Here is a 20,302-nt window from a genome sequence, read left to right as displayed (position 1 = left end):
ACAGCTCCTAAGTGATTGAAGCCCTACAAAATTTGCCTCCATGGTTATAAAAAAAAACCCGACTAAAAGGGTTAAATTCAAGTGTGCATCCTCTAACTAATGAATTTATTTTTTCACTCACTATTGGGCCCCTATTAAGTATACTTATTCTTTTATATTAAATGTCAAGTAGCTCATTTTCATATATTAAAAAATTAACTAAAAATTAACAAATAATAATAACCTCGGGGTTGATTTTTGCTTTTTACGGACTAAAAATCCTCTAGAGCTTCGCAGAACCAACCCAAGAAAGAAAGCTTCTCTATCGCCATAGCCAGTACGCAATCGCCGATGGCCGGCCGAGGCGCCCCCCCTGCCCGCCCCATCTGGGTGAAGCAGGCGGAAGAAGCCAAGCTGAAGGAAGAGGAGGAGAAGGCAGCCGCGGCCCGGGCGGCCTTCGACGCCACATTCAAGGACGTGGACGCCGGGGCGGCCGAAGCCCAAGTAGAGGAGGACGAGGAGGATGGGGGTTCAGACAGCGACACTGACGAGACGCAGAAGCTGGCAAACAAGCCGATCGGGCCGGTGGATCCCGGCAAGTGCACAGCGGCGGGGACGGGCGTCGGGGGGGGCGCGGCAGGGGCGGCGGCGTCGTTCGTGATAGTGACGAAGGATGCAGACGGGCGAAGGGTGCTGGAGGGCGGGGCTCATATTAGGGTAAAAGTGACGCCGGGGGTGGGTGGGAGCGGGGGCGGAGTGGAGCAGGAGGCAGTGGTGAAGGACCATGGGGACGGCACATACACCGTTACCTATGCTGTGGCCAAACGAGGGGACTACATGGTCTCCGTGGAGTGCAATGGTCTGCCCATCATGAACAGCCCCTTCCCCGTCTTCTTCAGTGGAGGGACCGCGCCCATCCCCTTGTCCCCGTCCGGTACTCTCCTCACCGCCTCTCCTTTCGTTAATGGCGTCGGTCAAAGCCAAGGCTTTCCTGGCGTCATGCCCGGCATCTTCCCTGCAAATTTTGGTGGACTAATACCAGGGGCAGCAGGTAAGCTTTCTTTTTCCAGATTGGGGTTGAATTAGGGCCTTCATTAGTCTCCAGGATAGCCAGGATCAGGGTTTCAGCTCATGTTTTTTCCGTCTTATATCAGACTCAAATTGCTTTAGCAGGTGCCAATATGGCAGGACTTAGCGCGATGCCATTGCCGCCATCTGCCGCAGCAATGGCGGCTGCACAGACCATCATGGTTGCCCGGGCTTATGAGGCTGCCCAAGCTAGGGCTGCGGCTGCTCAAGAATCATCTGGTAAACTCATCTGAATCCTGTCTGGCAGATCTTGTCCTTTCAATGTGGGGCACTCTTAAATTGTATGAAATGGAATTCATGTATTATGCATTACCTGCATTTTAGACTTTTTACAAGCCTACTTAAGCTTTTGCAATCAGAATCACAGCAATTTGTTGCTAAATGAGAAGACTTAGATTGCCAAGCTATAGGGTCTCGCTGGCATGCTGATTTTACCTGGATGATGTTATTTACTTTCAGAGAGTCTTTCTTCTGAAATGGTACATCAAACTGATCTTATAATGAAAAAAAGCATGGCCTTAAGTATATCCTCACCCATATGAAACTCTTGCCTTTTCTTTTTTGTTGTGATTACATCTTGATGAAGGTGATTTTAGAGGAGTAGAAGCTTGTGTTGCCCTTGATGATGACGCTCGGAGTGCTGGCGCTGTCTTCGTGTGTCTACTTTTTTCCTTTCCTGGGAATGTGATGGCTTGGTGGTACAGGTAATGGCGAGCCCTCCACTTTGCATTCCGGGACTTAAATGCCCAACACCATTTATTTGGGTCATAAATTTATGCATCATTCATGGAATTACATCATTCCATCTAGAGGGTGGAGCATGCCTCAAATTATGAATGATGATAACAGTGGTTAAAAATATCTCTGCTAATTGATGGTGTATTATGTTTCCATACCATCATCGGTGTTTCTCTGAATTTAAATGGCTTTTATTTGGATGACCAGCTTGATGAAGCCATGTTTTATTTTAGGACAAGTGCTTCTGTAGCTTGTTGTGGAGCCACCTGGACAAGATTCCAATTATACAGCGGGCAGGTGGTTGCAACTCCCCAGCACTTTTTGGGCTGCAGCGGGCGGCTTTTGAGAAGCATGCCACCAGGCCGGTGACACAAAAATGTTAGAAAGGAGAAAAAATGAGCAGAGCATAGCTTGGAAACCTGGTAGCTTTTAAATGAAAAATCATGGATTCGAATTCTGGCAAATGTATGTGCGTGCATTGGCGGCACCAGATGTGAATTTTTTAAAAAAGTTGGGTGGATTGTATTTGAGGTGGGATGGACTCTTGTGAATAGAATTTCATGTACGTATTCCTGTGAGGGGTGTCATTATCCATATCAACAGTGACATTGGCTGGGTGCTTGTGAAACCTCGATCCCATAATTTTGCAATTAAACAATCATTAATGAGACTAAGTACAGATAGCTCAATAGCTCAAACATACACATATGAAAAAGAAAAAGAACTACACACAAGGGCAGGACTAAGCCACCCCCCCTCCCCCCAAAAAAAAAAAAGAATTTGCAATAATCTAGTCATACTAGGTAGAAAGTATGGTAGTCATACTAGCATAATCTGATCATAGTGCTGGAGATTTGGGTTTAATCACAAGGGTTTACATGAGTGATTAAGAGAGAGCACGAGATAAACTGGAAGATCTAGCACACATGTAACATCATGATAATGGTCCTTTTATGGGAGAGAGCCCCCTTTACAAGGTATATATATTATACATAAGTTGCCACTGCATATGCCACAGGTCAAACCTATGATGCCAAGTGTCCCTAAGAGGTGTCACGTAGATACATCATTGCTTATGTAAGATCTTCTTAAGAGGAGGTTACCACACCCAAAAGAACCTATACACTAGTAGCTGTTCACACACAGTAGAACCCCTTTATTTTAAGCCTAGAATTAGGTTTGTTTACACAACCACCTAGCACTTCTTTATTATTCCATCATTCATCAGTATTTATATTCCCCTCCATAGTGATAATGTGGCTAGAAAGCCCACTCATCATGGGCTACGTTTGCTTCTTCTTCTAGTTGTTGCTTCTTGTTGTTGGATGTAACATGCGGAAGCTTCGAAGAAGATCGGTAACTTCAATGCTTAGAAATCAGCACTCTTTTCACGATGGAATTAACGCACAAAAACTGAATGAAGATGTGTAGAAGAATAGAGAGGGAGGGAGAGATGGAGAGGACACAGTATTGGGTCCCAAATACCCTCTGTAGGGTCCCCACCACGGATGGTGTATTTGCTTTATTAGAATGATGTGAATCTGAAAAGAAAATACAGAAATTTTGACCTTTCTTGGCTGAGAAATCTCTGCCCTTGACCTGCAGTTCTTCACCCCTTTGCTTTAGCAACTCCTTGGCTTGTCTAGCCCTTGTTTGCCTTGGCTCTTGGTGAAAAATGAGATGAAACAATAGGATAGTGGGCTCCCTATTTATACTACTCCACAAAGGGCAGTCGGCCAGCTATAAATCCAGGCGGCTAACAACAATTTTTCCCACGATTGATAAATCAGCATTAAATGTTGGAAAAATCAGTAAAAATGCTGCGCATCTCTGATTTGGCTGGTTGGCACTAGGCGCCTGAGTTCCAAGAGGCTGGGCACTGATTTTGCAAGTCCCTTGGGGTTGGGCAGCCTGTATGGGCTGCCCCATACTTGCCCTACACCCCTCCTAGGGCTGGATAATCAGTCGGTTACCCTTGGCCTGCCCCTGGGGCTGTCCTACAGCCCCTCCATGGCTGGTGAGTTCAGCCAGGGCCTTCCTGGCCCTCATGGGGGTGGTTTCACACCATCCCCATGCCTACACTAAGACTTGGGGTAGCCCTATGGGCTGGCCCCTTGTTCTAAAAGCATACCCTAACTATCTACACAATGATCTGGCATCCGGTACCATACCAGATACACAGAATCAATGACATCATTCCAGAGGGAGACTTACAGCGTTGACTAGCACTGATTCATGTGCAGGACAGTGCACACCTGACCTTGGACTCCTGTGTAGGACAATGCACACCTGACCTTGGACGACTGAGATGGATCCCTGGCTGACTTGTCCCGGAATGGGCTCACATGGGACCAGCTCACCATCCTAGGTCCTGCACCTTCTGTAGAGATATGTCTACGTGGCATCCAAGTGCGGTATGCACGTGACATTGGAGGTAGAGGTAGCAAAGTTTGCTGAGTCTCAACTCTTTTTCTTGTCAGAAGTGGTGTAGTGGTGTGCGGTGAGACTAGATCCTAGTTTCTCAAACAGTCTGGTTAGAACCTAGGATATGAGGCCTCAGCTAGGAAATCCATAATGCTGAAGATCACTTGAGGCCGGTGGACTGCCAGTCATATTTTGTAGAAAATTTGGAAAGCAAAATTAAATTGTGTTCAGTTTTGCCTTATACTTGTTATATTTTGGTTGCGAAGTGGGCAAAGTTTTTGTTAGATGTTCAAAGTTTGAAGAAAATATCATTTGTGTGTGTTTTGTCGCTTATTGGATTGTTAGTTGCGGATTGTTGGTTGCACTGATGCCAGTTTTTTTTATAAAACCTCAGCCTTAAAAGAGAGCAAGAAAGATATTGCTTTATCTGAAGAAAGGGAAAAGGAACTTCTTTCCAGAACACTGCAAGTAAGCAACCTTAGTCCATTGCTGAGTGCGGATCAGCTAAAAACACTTTTCAGTTACTGTGGGACAGTGTCCGAGTGCAAAATAAATGAATCCAAACAGTTGGCATATGTAGAGTATGCAAAGCCAGAAGAGGCCAAGGCGGCCCTAGCTCTCAATAATATGGAAGTGGGGGGTAGGCCTATTAATGTTGAGGTGGCGAAATCGCTTCCTGTGAAGAAGCCTCCAGCTGTACCTGCTGCAAATGGTTTGCCAGTCATGATGCAACAAGCTGTTGCTATGCAGCAGTTTCAGTTTCAGCAGGCACTCTTAGTGCAGCAAGCTGTTGCCACACAACAGGCAGCCTTACAAGCAGCTACTGTAAAATCTGCTTCAGAGATGGCAGCAGCAAGAGCAGCAGAAATAAGTAAAAGTTTGAAAGGCAGTGGAAATGACCAAGAAGAAAAGGATGCATCAGTCAAAAGGTTTGGTCTTCATTGTGCAAGACTAGATTGTATGGTTAATTATTGAAGCGAACTTTCTAAATCTTTTGCCTGTTGGCAGGTCTCCCTCACGACCACGCCGGTCTCGGTCTCGGTCTCCTATCCGCTATCGTCGTCGTCATCGTTCAAGGTCATTATCAAGGTCTCCCATTCGGTATCGTCGTGGTCGTCGATCAAGGTCACGTTCTAGAGACCGATATCGCCATGGTGGTGATGGCAGAGGCCGGGCCTGGTTTTACAGAAGTGGAGAGGATTATTACCGTTCTCAAGCTAGGCATCATTGGGAACGGGACCGAGAGAGAGACCATGAACCTAGAAGCTCTCGGAGAAGTAGAAGTCCTAGTAGAAGTAAGAGGCGGAGTGGTTCAAGATCACCAAGAACCAGAAAGGACCATAGTCGCTCGCCACCAAGGCAGAGAGCTGAGGAACATTTTGGGAATGCTCGGTCAGCACACACGAGATCTCGCGTCAAAGACAGACATGTAGAGAAGACTGTGTCTAGAAGGGCAGAGACCATGTCACCTAGCTTGAGTAAAGATGAGACAATTCTCACTGAGCATCAGAAGCTCTCAAAATCTCCCTTTAAAGAGTTAAGTCCTGGACTTGGGGAGATTCCAGAATCTGAAGGAGGAAAAGTCGCCTTTGAGGATGAATTTGAAGTAAAAAGGCCTGGTCAGGCTTATAATGATGGTGATGAAAGCATAAAGGTAGGACTCTGTGCAGTTTCTGAGTGTTCTTACCCACCTGGTACCTTTGTGCTGGTGAAAAGATTTCAATGCAACCATGGTCCTTTGATTCACACGACCCTTTAGGAATTACTCTGTATCATTTGTTCTGTTGTGCAGGCTTCTGAAGATGATTCCAAGGAAAAGAGGCGTCTCAAAAAGAAGCATCGAAAAGATGAAGATCGTGAGAAACGTGACAAAAGGAGGAAAAGGCACAGGCATCAACATTTCAGATCCCCTTCAGATTTGCCTTCGGTAGACGGTGGTAAAAGCAGAGGTGATAGTGATGATGGTTCTGTGCCCAAGAAGAGTCACAAAAAGAAAAGCCGGCCCTCGAGATCTGCATCCTTCAGCAACAGTGGAAGCGACTGAAAGGGAGTTGGCATTCTGGGCTGCATGATGATGAACTGTCTTAGGCCTTGATGATTTTTAATTCTGTATTTGTAGAGGTTAGTCTGAGAGACCTTTGCTCCATCCCAATTACAAAAGTTTTTTCGTGCGTATTTCCCGTCGTATGCAGGTTGGAGAATCGAGGACAAATGTGTAAGGATCTATTCTTTGTGTTGGACTTGGTGGACTTGCACTAAAAAGCTCCGCTTGCAGCAAACTTGTTCACAGTCGAAGCTTTAGGTAGTTGAACTGGCCACCATGACTGCACAAGGTCCTAATTGTAACTGTTTAATGGTTCTTGCACACTAATCTAACAGTGATTTGATTTGTCCTTTTGACTAAGATTGATTTGTATAATGTTCGGCTTCTGCCTCCCTCTTTTTTTTTGAAAGAGGCGGGATCAGATGGATTTTTTACTTTAACAAAGTATGGATGTGGGCTGGGCTGGGAATAGTGGTAGGAGTTGGGCATGGTCCCAGGACCAAGTGCGCTCAATGCTGTTAAAGTGGAGTGCCTTTGCCTCAGCGGTAAGCTTCATAACTAGGAACTCATGCCTTGTGTAGGTATATCATGCATATGTATCTGTGTCTAGTGGGGACTAAAAAGGCATGTATTTTGAGTGGTTGGATGTATGTGCTCATTAATGAGCCATACAGTTTTATGCTTTTCCCGCTGTCTTGGTTGCAGAGTTCCCTTGTAATGTGGCTGCCTTGCACAAAAAAGTTGTGGGTTGAAGGTTGCAACCCTATGTGGTGTTTTATGGCAGCAAAACGAGCAGCTTATGTAAGTTGCCTTCTGGCACCCAAAGGTCTCTGTAGGTGAGAGGGCTGTTCATTGCCATGGCTCTGTGCAACAGATTGTCAATGATTGCTTGCTGAAGAGTATGTGCAACAGGTTGTCAAAAATATTGGATGTGGTGGTTATCAAAACAAGCAATTTAGTTATTCGCAAGTGATAGTATTTTTTCAAGCTCTACTGGGCATCCCATATCATGATGTTAACACAAAATTGAGCATTGGGCTGTTTCCAATAGGATTTTTATATGTATGAAAATTATTTTTCCAGACTCTGGAATCCCAACCAAGTTTACAATGGAATGTCTAGCCCTTGCTTCTGTTTTAGTTTGTCTTCTGTTTTCAGAGTCCTCACCTTCTACGGGCCAAGGTAGGATACTGGTAGGTTCATTCTGAAGTGCAACCAACGGTACTGTTCATAGTTTTCGTCTTCTTTATGGACCGGAAGAGTCCTATGCCAAGGCTAGGGTACAGGCAGGTTGTAAGTGTGCCAACAATAGTAATAACCAAAGATTGGACATCTAACTAGGATTCAGCTTGGTTAAACTTCTAATAAAACCTGTTTCAAGACATGTGGCACCATATAATACCTCAGTTTTTAGCTTCATTGCCTCTGATATTTCTTAGTATGTTATGACAGTTTTTGTAAGCATCCTTGCACCCTGTATAACTGTTGGGAAGTAGTCATTGCTTTCAAGCACCTTGTGAAGGATCGGAATTGTGATATTTCTTAGTATGTTATTACAGTTTTTTGGAAGTGTCCTTGCACCCTATATAACTTTTGGCAAGTAGTCATTGCTTTTAAGCACCTTGTGAAGGATCATAACCTGAATTTTGATGCACCTCATTGTCCTGTTTTCTGGAAGTTTCAGCTGGCCTTGAAAATATATATATGTTTGAAGGTATCATCTTTTGAATGTGTCCGATCAATAGTCTAAATAAATAGTTTTAAGAGGTGAATTTCTTGCTAAGGTGTCATCTGAAAATCATGGTTATACTTTTTCTTGTCTGCAGTTTTTAGGTTCACTTGAGCTGATGAAACTTCCTTTGGGCTCCTTTCCCAGTGCTTCCTTGCAATTCTAATTTTCACTTACGCAAGGAACACAACCCTGTGAAAAGCCTTTGTAAACTGAGCTCACTGTAAATGGCCACAAGCAGTGAATTGGGTGAGAGATTGGCGTTTGGTGGTTTGGTGGTGATCAACATTGACAAGTTACAAAATTGCGAGAGATGATGCAATTCATGGGGCCATTGCAAGGGCTAATCGCGTCTTCTACTTTTTCTTTGTGCAGGCTCCAAATCATTTTATATACTACATTTGGGTTTAGCGAGTAAGGGGTAGAAGGGCATGTGAGCCTGTGAATTGATGGCTTCTGTAAGTGCCCAACATGCCAGTTGGTGTGTCAGTGGCAATGTGGTGTGCGTTGGGGACGCTTAGATGGCTACCTTGGAGATAGGTCTATGATAGATGAGGCTAGGGTTGTGCATCAGCATGACTATGAATGATGATGGACAGTGTAGTGCCAGTGATCGAAAAGTTGCCACAATTATCTGGTTGATGAGGCGGAGGAAGTTGTGGTTGATAGTCAGGAGTGAGGCAAAACTGCTCCTGCATGCCCCTGCCAGTGATGCCTTGTATGTGAGTGATTGTTCATGGCACTGACTTGCATGCTCCTGTGTGGCTATTGCTTCTTCACTGTTCCAATTCTAGTAATTCTGGTCACTTCCTCCCCAAATCAACTTAATTTAATTGAGAGCTTTTCCTTGGCCTTGGTTCTTAACGCTCGTCGAAATAAAAGCTCCTCCATTTCTTGATGAAATGGAGCTGCTTGTGGGGTAAATTTGTACCTTGGATATTTTGGGTTGAAAAGAGTTTGGACACTTGGGTCCACTTTTTTCCAATTCTTGCTTGCTCATTATCATTGCCAAACCAGTTATGATATGAATTTGGATCCCAAAAAGGTTGATGCAATAGTCTCAATTTTTACGAGCTGTAGGGGGTATTATGGTGAACTATCAAAGGCAGATGCAAAGATGATTAAGCTAATGAGAGTGAAAGCCTTCTTGCTTCAGCATTATAGTATTCTCCCTAAATTACTTTGCAAGTGTGCCTTTTTAGCTATAGCTCCACAAAAAAATGTCCTTTTCTAAATCAATTTGCACTCAATTTTTGGGCTATGTGCATCAATTCATATGGTAGTCTGCAAGGCTTGCTTACATTATGATTCTTTACATTTTCATTCTACTCTCACCAAAATCTTATACTTGAGAACTCTTGCCTCCTTTCTAATGGAGAGGACTTTTAACTCTGTTGAACATGGAACGTCAACCCATAAATTCCTAATATTCAGGATGCATTCCTTTCATAAATCTGTATCAGCCCCCTTCTATTGGTTGTGTGTGTGGTCATTTACTCTCCCTTGAACATGAAGTGCTGACCCATAAATTCATGATATTGGGACGCATTCCTTTTGTCTTCAAAAATTTCTATCACCCCCCTTCTATTGGTTTGGGTCATTCCATCCAAATGCATGTTGGAATTTGCCTATTTGACTATAGCCAATAATATGTGAGGGTGGAAGTCCACAATTACCACCTTTCTTGAATGAAGATAAGTTTTCTTTTTGTCGCAATGTTTGTGTCATGCTCTTTATCTTTACTCTCTTAATAATTCACAATCATGTGACCATTTTCTCACGAAATTTGTACTAAGAAAATCCTTCATTGGTTGTTGAACTTCAAAATAATTCAATGAACGTATATGACAGCCACCGTAACGGAACTTTTGATAATTAGACGTTTTTCATATATTCTTTATATGAATATATTGTTATTAAAGAAATATGAAATGCATTTGACCATACTTTATGATGTCATTTTTTAAATATATATGAAAAATAGTGTTGTCAGCTCATTTAATAAATCTCAGCTCATTTAATGAATGGTTTTCAATCTAAAAATTTTCCTTGTTTAGCTCATTTAATAAAAGTGCTTTTTTTCTCTAAAAATTTAAAATGTTCTCTTCGAAGTTCTTACGTCATTTAATGAATGGATTTTCCTCTAAAAATTTCGCACGTTTTGGAGGTTATATCTTCTGCCATCTCATCTTCTTCCATCTTCTTACATCTGCTTTTATTTTCTATTTGCTTCCATGGAAACCAGACGCCCTAGGCGTCCCTGCTCCTCTACTAGAGCTATTATAGTATACAACAGTTTTGATATGGATAATCAAAGGTGGATTCCTACCACAATCTCTATTGGTAGTTGGATTATATTGTAGACTAGGAAGTGAAAAAAAAACAAAGAATGAGTTCATCGCGACACTTACAAAGGCAGAGTTCAAGACTTCAAACTCCTTGACACAGGTAGGAGCATTAAGGAAGTCCTTATACAACATGCCTACATGCACTTAGAACTGCGTCTGCAACGTTTGCCTGATGGAATCCCACTCCATAGACCAAACTGTAAGTAAATGTTTTTACATTATGTTTATGTAATGTGTTTCATTTCTATACTTATGTTTCTCTTGTATTCATCTATATAGATATATATCCTTCAAACTTGGTTGACTGGCAGCTTATAGATAGTATTGTGGGAATCTTTGATGTTTTTCATGCATCTATTGGTAAGCAGTTATACAAAGAAACATCCAGCAGGCCTTTGGCGACGGTAGAGAGAGGAGTTTTCTTTTATAATGAATTTTACACGGCACCTCATAGAGTTACAGGTTGTGGATCTTTGAAAGCATTACCACTGTCTTTATTTGATAGTCCACCAACAGAGCAGAAACAAGTGAGTGCTTTAGATTAAAAATATACCAAGACGTGCAAAGGTGTATAAGACCAAATGTAGCAAATCGTCAGGTGAAAATCGTTGTCTTTATGTCATTGCATGTTTTTGTCGACTTCTTTTATGACGAGGAGGTAAAAAAAACATTGTCAATGTTTATCTGTAAATCAGAGAAATGTTTGGATTTCTTAGGTCAAAATTGGGATGTGAAGGAATTAAATGGGATTACCTGCAAAATCCATAGGAAATCTATTATCTATAAATATATGATTGGCTCTCCCATAATTTTATTTTGGCCTTTCATTATATGAGATGGCATTATGTCAATGGTGGAAAACTTGTAGCAATTGATCAGGACTTGGAGGATGACATTGAAAATCCATTGATGTTATTAGAGGTATGGTTTGAACATGAGCTCTTGACACAGTACTCAATATAAGGTAAAAATCTCACTGCGTCAAGTGAAAACAGACTTGGCAAATGAGGATGACCTACAAGTGCTTGATGATTATGTGTTCAAGTGCAACGGCCATAAGGTATGTTATTCAATCTAACCTCGAAAAAGTATTCATTCAAAAACTACGCCATAATCATTACTACTTATATACATTACTTTGATTTTTGTGAAATAGGTACCAAGGAGAAAAGAAAGGACTATTCAATGTAAAGACATTACAAGGAAGCAAGTTTTCGTGGTGCAAACAACCATCACATAGAGATAAATGGAGATAAATGTATTTTTGACAGCATATAGTTACATCAATCATGACAACATTTTGTATTTCTTAGAGCAATAGAAACTAAGACAAATATTCTACATTTTCTTATTGGATGTTTAAAACATTGATAGCATGTTCTCATTTTTCCCTATACGAAGCGTGCTATTGTGTGGGATGATTCTTGTTGTTGGGGCAGTGAGGCTTGTCGTTGAGGGGGTGCTTGCTGTTCGGGACGCTCTTGGGTTGGTTGCTCTTCGGGACGCTCTTGGGGTAGTTACTCTTCCGGACGCTCTTGGGGTGGTTGCTCTTCTGGAAAATTGAAGCTTGCTGTCGTCTTGCGAGGTTGAAGCTTCCAAATTGACATCTTCAGATTCATCAGATTCTAGAAGCTCGACAACAAACATGTCGACTTGTGTTTGGGGGTACTGCCATGGGGCGGTGGTCCTGGTCATGGCCATGGTGGAGGGGACACAAACATAACAAGGATATTAGGTGGCATGCTATGAATGTTGATAATAATATGCTCAATGGCAGCCCCAAATCCACATCGGAGTATTCTGATAATGGTGGATTCTACAAAAAGCCAAAAAAATAGACATGTGCCGTCAAAGAATGAGGAAGGAAAGTAACATATCATTAAAAAAAAGAGCATGCCTACATTTTCTGCAGGTAATGAGAGAACTAAATGTAGCAGCAACTTTGTGTTGTAGCACACCCTCCAACCGCAACTATGGCCATCCTGTTTTGCTGCGGGACTCTACGTCTCACAGTCCTTGTGTGTTCTAGTAGTGTGTCCTGGATTATGGCCTTGAGAGCAATTATTAGCTTTCTAAAAACCGATCTGCACGAAACAATACTGTTGTTCTCTAACTACTTCTCCTTCTCTCTCTAACTCGTTACGATATATAAATACTGTTGTTCTCTAACTACTTCTCCTTCTCTCTCTCTCTCTCTCTCTCTCTCTCTCTCTCTCTCTCTCTCTCTCTCTCTCTCCAACTCGTTACGATATATAAATACTGTGAGGATGTTAGTGAGCAGGTTAAGGAGTAGTAGTATATTCCTATCTCTTGTAATAATACTCTCTCTTGTGTAATGTCATGACAGTTTTGCATATGATCATTTCTGAATTTGAAATGTTAATCATGGATCTATGGGTATCCAAATCTTCCCATTTCTTTGTTTTGTTACTTGCCATTCTACATGCTTAATACTTGCATTAGATCTCCTCCATATATCTTGTTTTCTTTCTTTATTCACAAGTTTTACTGCTGTTGATTAATTTGAGATGCTTTGAACTGCTGCTTCTTTTTGGCTTTGTGTACAAGCTTCCTATATGTCCACTGATGTAATTCCTCTAAACTGTTAGCTTTTTTTGCTCCTCCACCATGTCTTGTATGATTGAAATACCCGGAGCGTGCTTGATAATGTGTTTTCTCCATTCCGTGGGTTGACCATATTGATAAACTACCATACTTCTTTGCAAACCAAGGAGTATGATGGTATATAATATGCTTCAAGAGAATAAAAGAATACATTAATTAGTATATTTTTTAATATACAGTATAAAAACTAGTTCAATGCATAATCAATCTAATACCATATAATGGGTGATGTGTTGATCCGTCCATGCATCAATCATTGATCTCTTGAACTCATCTAGCACTGTTTGAAATATCTCATGGTCCTCCTTCGTCCACACTTTCTTGTCACAGAACTTAAACATAGTGTCTAGAGATTTCCACACCTTGGCTTTCCATGTTCTTGCTTGACCATTGTCTGCATGGTCTACTACTGCATTGTGAACGCACTTCCATCTGTTGTATTTTATGATCTGCACTGATCGTCTTCTTCTATGACCTTCTGGTGTTGGTTCAAATAGAAACCTTCTTGCTTTAACACCCCCAATGGAAGGTTTCTTAGGTACATTCTTCCCATCCTTAGACCTTTTTTCATCTTGTTCAATTTTTGCATGTCCACCAAGCAAACCAATGTTTGATGAAACTTTCTCTAGTGCATTGATGGATGTAACCTTTACTGTATTGGGTTGTAGAGTCCATGCAAAACATATGTATAAAAATAAGAGTTTTTCAATGATTCTGCAAAGAGCATGCATTGTACAAATGTGGACACTTGACAATGGAATATTGAGAATTGACTTGAAGTTTGGGTCTATCGGCAACACCAATTTTTTTGCCCCTAACATCCGCTTTTGTCAAATCATGGAGCATTTAAATATCATTCAGGGATCTTTTTGAATTGGCACCCTTTGACACATTGTGCATACATTTCAGAGTTTTAAGATCACCCGCCATATGCCACTCCATTTTATATTGTTCCATGCCTTCCACATCCAAGATTTTACCATTTCTCTGTGCTCGCTGATGATCTCGGGTATCGATGTCTTATGAAAGACCCAATGCAGAACATCAAAATTCTTTAATTCTACCTGCAATACATAAGAAAGATAGGAATGAAACACCCATTAGTGTTTTTTATATGTAATTCTTTTTTCACAAACATATCCAAGTCTAATAAATTTTACCTCAAACAATCCTAACGATAATATATTGTTTTGAGATTGAACACTAAACCATCTAGGATCATCTTTTAGAATAGATGTATCAAGTGCCATGTTCATCAGTGTGATGGTAACCCTTTCTAACTTTCTCTCCTTCACAATTTGACACTCATCAAGCTTTAGCACAAATTTGAGGACACCATCACATTCTTCAGGAGTAACTTCAAACAACTGAACAGCATATGATTGTAAGGCCTTCAAGTCGTAGAAAATATTATTGAATCTATTGTAGACTACATCTCCTGTTGGTGCAGCATAGGTGTCTTCAATATGAAATGGGATTCCTAGTGCTTGTAGTACCTCTTCGTTTACTTGTTTACGTATTTTTTTAAACCAAAGAAGGATTTGGCAATAATGATCCTTTCATACTAGAATCCTTCATCTTTTCTTGCAGTCTTATAAATGGCTGATTACCCTTTGTGTGATATACCAGCCTCATCAAGTATTGCCTGGATGTCTTGTGGATTGAGTTGATTATCTTTGAAAAAGTCGTCTATTTGCTTTTCTGAGACCTTCTTATATTTCTTCTCGTTCATCAGTGCTTCTACATAATACTGGTGATTTAAAAGAAGACTTAAATGTGCGCCAGAAGGTTCTGTCGTTGATTCTTTATCAGGGTGCAATAATGATCTGATATCATATTGAAATGCAGAAATTGATATACATGAACATATGCAATAATGATTGCTATTCATAAAATATCACAATAGAGACAATAAACCAGTTAATAGAAAGGAGCTTACTTGATTGCATATATTCTCTTCTTGATGCCACCACCTCCTAGCTTCATTTGCTCTCAATATCCCTTAGTTTTTTTTTGTCATTTATGGAGACCTAATGAGGTCTGCTTATGTCTTAATTCAGACATTTATTTTTCAAGCCCTGAAATGGTTTCCTTATTGCTTAATAACTTCTACACACAATGCTCCATGGTTTTCTTCAAATGAATGTTCTTCTTCTCAAACAAATCTCTTTCTAATTTAAGAACATTGCTTGTTACTTCCAAATGATGTGTATATCCTAGGAGCCCATTATAGCTATCTCCAACAAAGTTAAGCAGAGATGTCGTATTCCTAAATGGGGGTGTGGAGTTTGTAAAAGGGTCTTTTGGATATAACCTCCCATCAATCCATAAATCTATGTTTTTCTTCCCTTGCATCCTCAACATTTCTTTAGAAGTAGTACACAAAGTATTAGGTTTATTTCTCTTACTTAAAGGTTCATATTCATGTTCAAGCTTGATGTGCAGGTTGTAAATGTCTCTTTTCTTTGTATTCCTCCTTGCTCTTGATCCCTTTGCCATCCTCTTGATTCTCTATGTGTTCCTCCTTGCTCTTAATTTAGTAGAAAAATCTGAATGGAAAGAGAAAGGTGCCAAAATAATAAAAAGAAGTAAAAAGAAGCTCGCAGCGGAGCTTCGAGAGTTGTGGTGCTGTTGCAAGTGTAGATCTGCAAGACCAGAGTCAGATCTGCGAGCTGAGAGCCTTGGCGGCGCTTGCGGCATAGCCGGCGTGGGAACGCCTCTTCTCAGCCTTATCCACAATGTGCTCTGGAGAGTGCGCAGAGGAGTGCAGCCAGTTGAGGTAGGAGAATCGTGCTGAGAGCGCAAAAAGCAAAAAGAGCAGTGCTTTGCAACCGGTAAAGTGCAGCACAAAGAGCTGCAAATTAAGCTTATTTTGTGTATGCAGTGCAGCAAGTAGTGCAGAGAAGAAGCGTGACCAGCTTGGAGCAAACATGATAGAGTGTTGAGAGTGAAGTCGTGTAGGTTACACTATGGGCTGCTGTAGAGCTTGCAGTAGAGAGTGCAGGTTGGAGAGCAGATAGAGCTCTTGTGTGAGCTACACACACACACACACAAGGCGGCTGAAAATCAACCATGAGAGAGAAAAGGGCTGCCGTTTTCAGCCGTGAGAGAGAGAAAGAGCAAGCGTGAGAGAGAGAGACAGCTGGGGTCTAATCCTTTCTCTGCTGGAGGCAACAGAGCAAGTGGGAGAGAAGGAGAGAGAGCTCCACGAATTCCTCTGCAGACAGTCTCTCTCACATCCGGCGGTTGCGAAAGAGGTATTTCTCAGCAATTTCCAGGGAGAAATTTGAGGATGAGATCTACTACGCAGAGCGTGCACTTTCGCCTACGCCCGTGTTGCCTATGCCCACGCCAGTCGAGAACGCCATCGGCGGAGGCGATTTTGCCTGCGGATTTGGCATCGGCATCGGCATCAGCATGGCGACGACATCGACATCGACGATAGCGACACCAACCTCGTTAGTGCGCGTTCGCATTGACGGGAGCATCCTTCAGTCCCAGGCACCAGGTACACGGCTTCGACCTTGCATTATACCAGTTTTTTGCTCTTCCAGGTTGCAGGGTGAGTGTAGCCATTCGGCAGCTACACTCATTGGCATGCATTGAGCAGTCACATGTATGTTCATGTGGTATGCATAGCTGATAGGTCTCGTTCAACGGTTTCGCTTGATGCGGTGTATGCATTGAGCATATGTGCGTGTTCTCTCCAGTTTTACAGGTTCTCTCTACGGGCTTCGACTCATGTATGCGATTGCGGTACACATTGCTCATTTGTGAGCATTACAGGTCTCTTTTGTGTGCATATGCTCTACGTGAGTGGATTTCAGTCTCGCAGGTCCTTTGTTTGCGTTACGGATTGGTACATTTTGAGCTACGTTGCTCACATGCATGTGACTGTGGATATATGCGCATGAGCTTGAGTTACGCTCAAAGACAGGTACTGCGGTTTGGACATAGATTTGCAAAGGTTTATGCATGTATATTGAGTGTGGTTTGATGCGTATTGGATGCTCATAGTCTTGAGCTTACAGGCAGTTTTACTGGTTATTGGGTTTATAGCTGTTTTGTTGCCGGAACTCAGGCGAAATTTTTCTAGGAGTTTTATGCGCATTGGTTGATGTGATCCAAGTTGCGATTGCGATAGCACTCAGGGTTTACGTGCGGTGTTCTCTGAAGGTGGGAGATTAGTGCGTGTATGCATCGATACCACACATTGTGAGCTTGGCGATTAGCTCACGGTTGCAGTGTTGTGATAGAGTAGGTACAGCTCATGTATTGACACTGTGGGAGCTTTACGCTCATTGATAGATTATCTCACGTTTGGGCTGATCTGTGGACTCATTGTGCGATCAGTTATGGCATCTTGTAGTGACAGTTCGTCATTGGATACACAGGCCAGTGCATTAGGCAGATCTCAGAGGCGTAGACATGTGGTTTGCTGGCATTGTGGCAGACCAGGGCACATGAGGAGACACTGTTTTAGGCGTTGGAGACAATGGAGGACTCCATTGGCTTAGAGTACGAGTGTGGTTGACACTCTTATGCATGATGTTTCGCTTACTCTGCTGAGTGGACTTTGTCTCACGATTGGCAGCTGGACAGTAGTGCTATGCGTCATGTCACTCCACACAGGGAGTGGTTTAGCACGTTTTTTGCTTTGAGATAGGATGATGTTCACGGTGTAGGTGAGATTCATTTGCAGTTTGCCAGTGGGAGTATACTTGTGCTCCATGATGTTCAGTATGTGCCATCTTCTTGTAGGAGTTTGATCTCCATCTCGCAACTCAGGGATCATGGGTGCCAGGTTCATTTGACAGATGAGTCTTACATAGTGCCGAGGGCTTCACTTGTGATAGCGCGAGGCAGTCGTGGTTCTCGTTTGACCCTTCTTCACGTTCTTGGTGTTAGAGACGTCGTAGTCTCTGTGAGTCCGTTGCCATGCAGACGTTCGTAGTCTAGGCGAGTATACTTTGCAGATGAGCAACGTGACACTTCGCTCGTTGTTGTTGCTGTGCAGGTGTCGTCAGACAGACAGTTAGAGCACGATAGCTCTATGGTTGCACAGTTAGAGCAGTCACTAGTGGTGGTGACAGATTTAGACGCTTTGCTAGTCATCACAGAGCAGAGCAGTGAGTCTGTTGTGCATGATACTCCTATGCCAGATAGACAGGTAGAGCGGTTTTGCTCTAGTGAGACACGACAGGAGGTAGTTGTGCGGGAGTCTATGAATGGAGAGTTAGAGCAGGTTAGCTCTAGTGAGTCACAGTAGGATGAGACATCAGACATGGATGCTGAGACATTAACTGTGATGCAGTTATTTCTTGAGATGCTCGAGATTGAGCATGATGCTGTGCAGGATATATCTGCAGGTGCAGAGGTAGAGCGGGATTGCTCTAGTGAGACACAGCAGTTGTCAGAGTTTGTGCATACAGAGGTAGAGTGGGTCTGCTCCCTACAAACACAGATTGACAGGATTGACTTGACTGCTAGTATAGATGTTGATGCGGCATCTGTGACACAGTCTGACTTTGATATGCTCATGCTAGAGGCTGATATGGTTATCTCAGGACATGTGGATCCAGTCGTCCTGATGGATGTCAAGGAGGTGACGACCATCCCAGAGTCAGCTATTATATGCAATCATTCCTCACTATGTTTGACAGTGAGCATGATGATTTTGCTGTGCAAGATTCGTCTTTGACTAGACACCTAGAGCAGCAGGCTTGCTCTGAGGTTGCACATCATGATTATGCATCTTTTGTAGACACTCAGGAGAGATGCATGGGGTTGACATGCCTAGTCAACCAGAGATGCCTATTGCCAGGGACATTCATGTTGATGCATGTTCAGTACGGCTAGCAGGTTTAGCTAGTGTTGCATCAGCATTTAGTGGTCTCATGTACGAGATGTTGATCTCGAGACCGGATATAGTAGCTATAGTGGGAGCATTTGCTATCAGTCTTTCGGTGGACTGATGCTGGCATAGCGCATGGGGGAGTTATGCAGGTATTGCATACATACTTGCAAGACGTGTGTGGTATGTCTGGTGGTGTATGGACTTACACGGGAGTAGGACAGCCAGATGCACACGATTATAGACCATCTGTGGGCATTGGATGAGTGTGGTTCTCACTCATCAGTCTTGTACATTAGTCATTAGACTAGGTTCTCGGCACATTAGTGGGAGGTTGTTGGGGTCAGAGGCGCATTGCCTTTGCCCGACCGCCCATGCCTTGGGCGGGCGCCCACTGATGATTGTACCTTAAGGATACATATATATACTATAGTGTGTATATAGGGGGTTGCCACTTTGAGGTCTCCCCACCCACATTCTGTGTGTTCCTCTTCTCCTTCATCTCCTCTCTCGCACAGAAGCAGCTCATCTCACATCAGCGACCTATCCACAGAGGTACACTAGTTTTGGGACTTTCTTTTTGTATATTTTTTGTCAAAGTCAAGGCCTCTGTGCTACATATTATGGGATTCTTGTTCATTGGTGGAAGTCTTGTAAAGCGGAAGCATCCATAGGCACTCCTGTTCCTGTGCAATACTCTCGGAGTCTTGCGTTACCCCATTCAAGTATACACTATGTTTTTGGTATACTTCGGCGATCGCATCTTCAATCCCGTCATATCTCAATGCCTTGTGTGCACGCTCTCGTAACTCTCCTTTTCTCGTATTTTCCCAAGAGCTCACATCAAGAGGGGGCTTTCCTATTTTCATGGTTCTCTCTCCAGCTTTGGGAAACGTCATACTACTGTGAGGATGTCACAAAGAGCTGCTTCTAATAAACTTTCTAGGTTTGGTGCATTCATGAGATAACTGAAGGTCGACTTAATGGTGCCAACTACTCATTATGGAGTTTTGAGATTGTCTCACGAGGCAAGAGCCTCGTCTTGTTGCACCAACTCCTGGCACCTTACCATTAAGGGTGACTCAAATTGTGGCACAAGTTGTGTCAGGTATTACAACACCATCTCCTCGACCCACTGAAGATCAAAGATGGTGGGATGCCTGTGATGCTCAAGCAATGGCCATGGATTTCTCTTTCAGTCAAGCGCCCAATTGTACCTCACATCCATTTCACAGCTCTGCAAGTGCTGCATGGGTGTTCCTCGAACCCATGTTCTAGTCCTGTAAATGAAGCACGAGTCATGTACCTGATGTGGGAGCTAGATAATTTGACCAATGAATGAAGGTGATTCCATTGCAGATCATCTTACCAAGGTAACAAAACTCAAAGAACAGTTTGCTGAATATAGACGAGGTAGTTAACTACAGAAAATTGGTCACCACCATTCTTAACTCCTTACACCTCTGAGTCTT

The 20,302-nt window shown here is 42.7% G+C and overlaps 1 protein-coding gene across 4 annotated transcripts; it reads left to right on the top strand.

Moving 5' to 3' along the window:
• Nucleotides 1-246: 246 nt before the first annotated feature.
• Nucleotides 247-7,390, top strand: LOC147611698 (uncharacterized). Of its 4 annotated transcripts, XR_015263782.1 has the most exons (8): nt 247-1,030; nt 1,153-1,287; nt 4,625-5,159; nt 5,239-5,884; nt 6,023-6,532; nt 6,747-6,819; nt 6,980-7,075; nt 7,187-7,390. XR_015263782.1 is itself a non-coding variant. In XM_086784755.1 (5 exons), the coding sequence occupies exons 1-5, from the start codon at nt 331-333 to the stop codon at nt 6,272-6,274; spliced, it is 2,268 nt and encodes a 755-aa protein (XP_086640881.1). In that variant the 5' UTR covers nt 247-330; the 3' UTR covers nt 6,275-6,634. The 4 variants fall into 4 exon arrangements, 1 of the variants encoding a protein (XP_086640881.1); XR_015263781.1 differs by having other exon boundaries at nt 6,980-7,390; XR_015263783.1 differs by having other exon boundaries at nt 6,685-6,819; nt 6,980-7,390.
• The last annotated feature ends 12,912 nt before the right edge of the window (nt 7,391-20,302 follow it).

This window comes from Cibotium barometz, chromosome 47, assembly GCF_041138505.1.
Source record: "Cibotium barometz isolate CiBa-2024 chromosome 47, ASM4113850v1, whole genome shotgun sequence".
NCBI classification, from domain to species: domain Eukaryota; kingdom Viridiplantae; phylum Streptophyta; class Polypodiopsida; order Cyatheales; family Cibotiaceae; genus Cibotium; species Cibotium barometz.
The sequence above is the reverse complement of the archived record's forward strand: the minus strand, read 5'-3'. Positions and strand labels throughout refer to the sequence as shown.

Coding starts and splice junctions, on each gene's coding strand:
- LOC147611698 (XM_086784755.1), top strand. CDS start 331: ATGGCCGGCCGAGGCGCCCCCCCTGCCCGCCCCATCTGGGTGAAGCAG. Junction 1,031..1,152: donor ACTAATACCAGGGGCAGCAG/GTAAGCTTTCTT, acceptor TTGCTTTAGCAG/GTGCCAATATGGCAGGACTT. Junction 5,885..6,022: donor ATGGTGATGAAAGCATAAAG/GTAGGACTCTGT, acceptor TCTGTTGTGCAG/GCTTCTGAAGATGATTCCAA.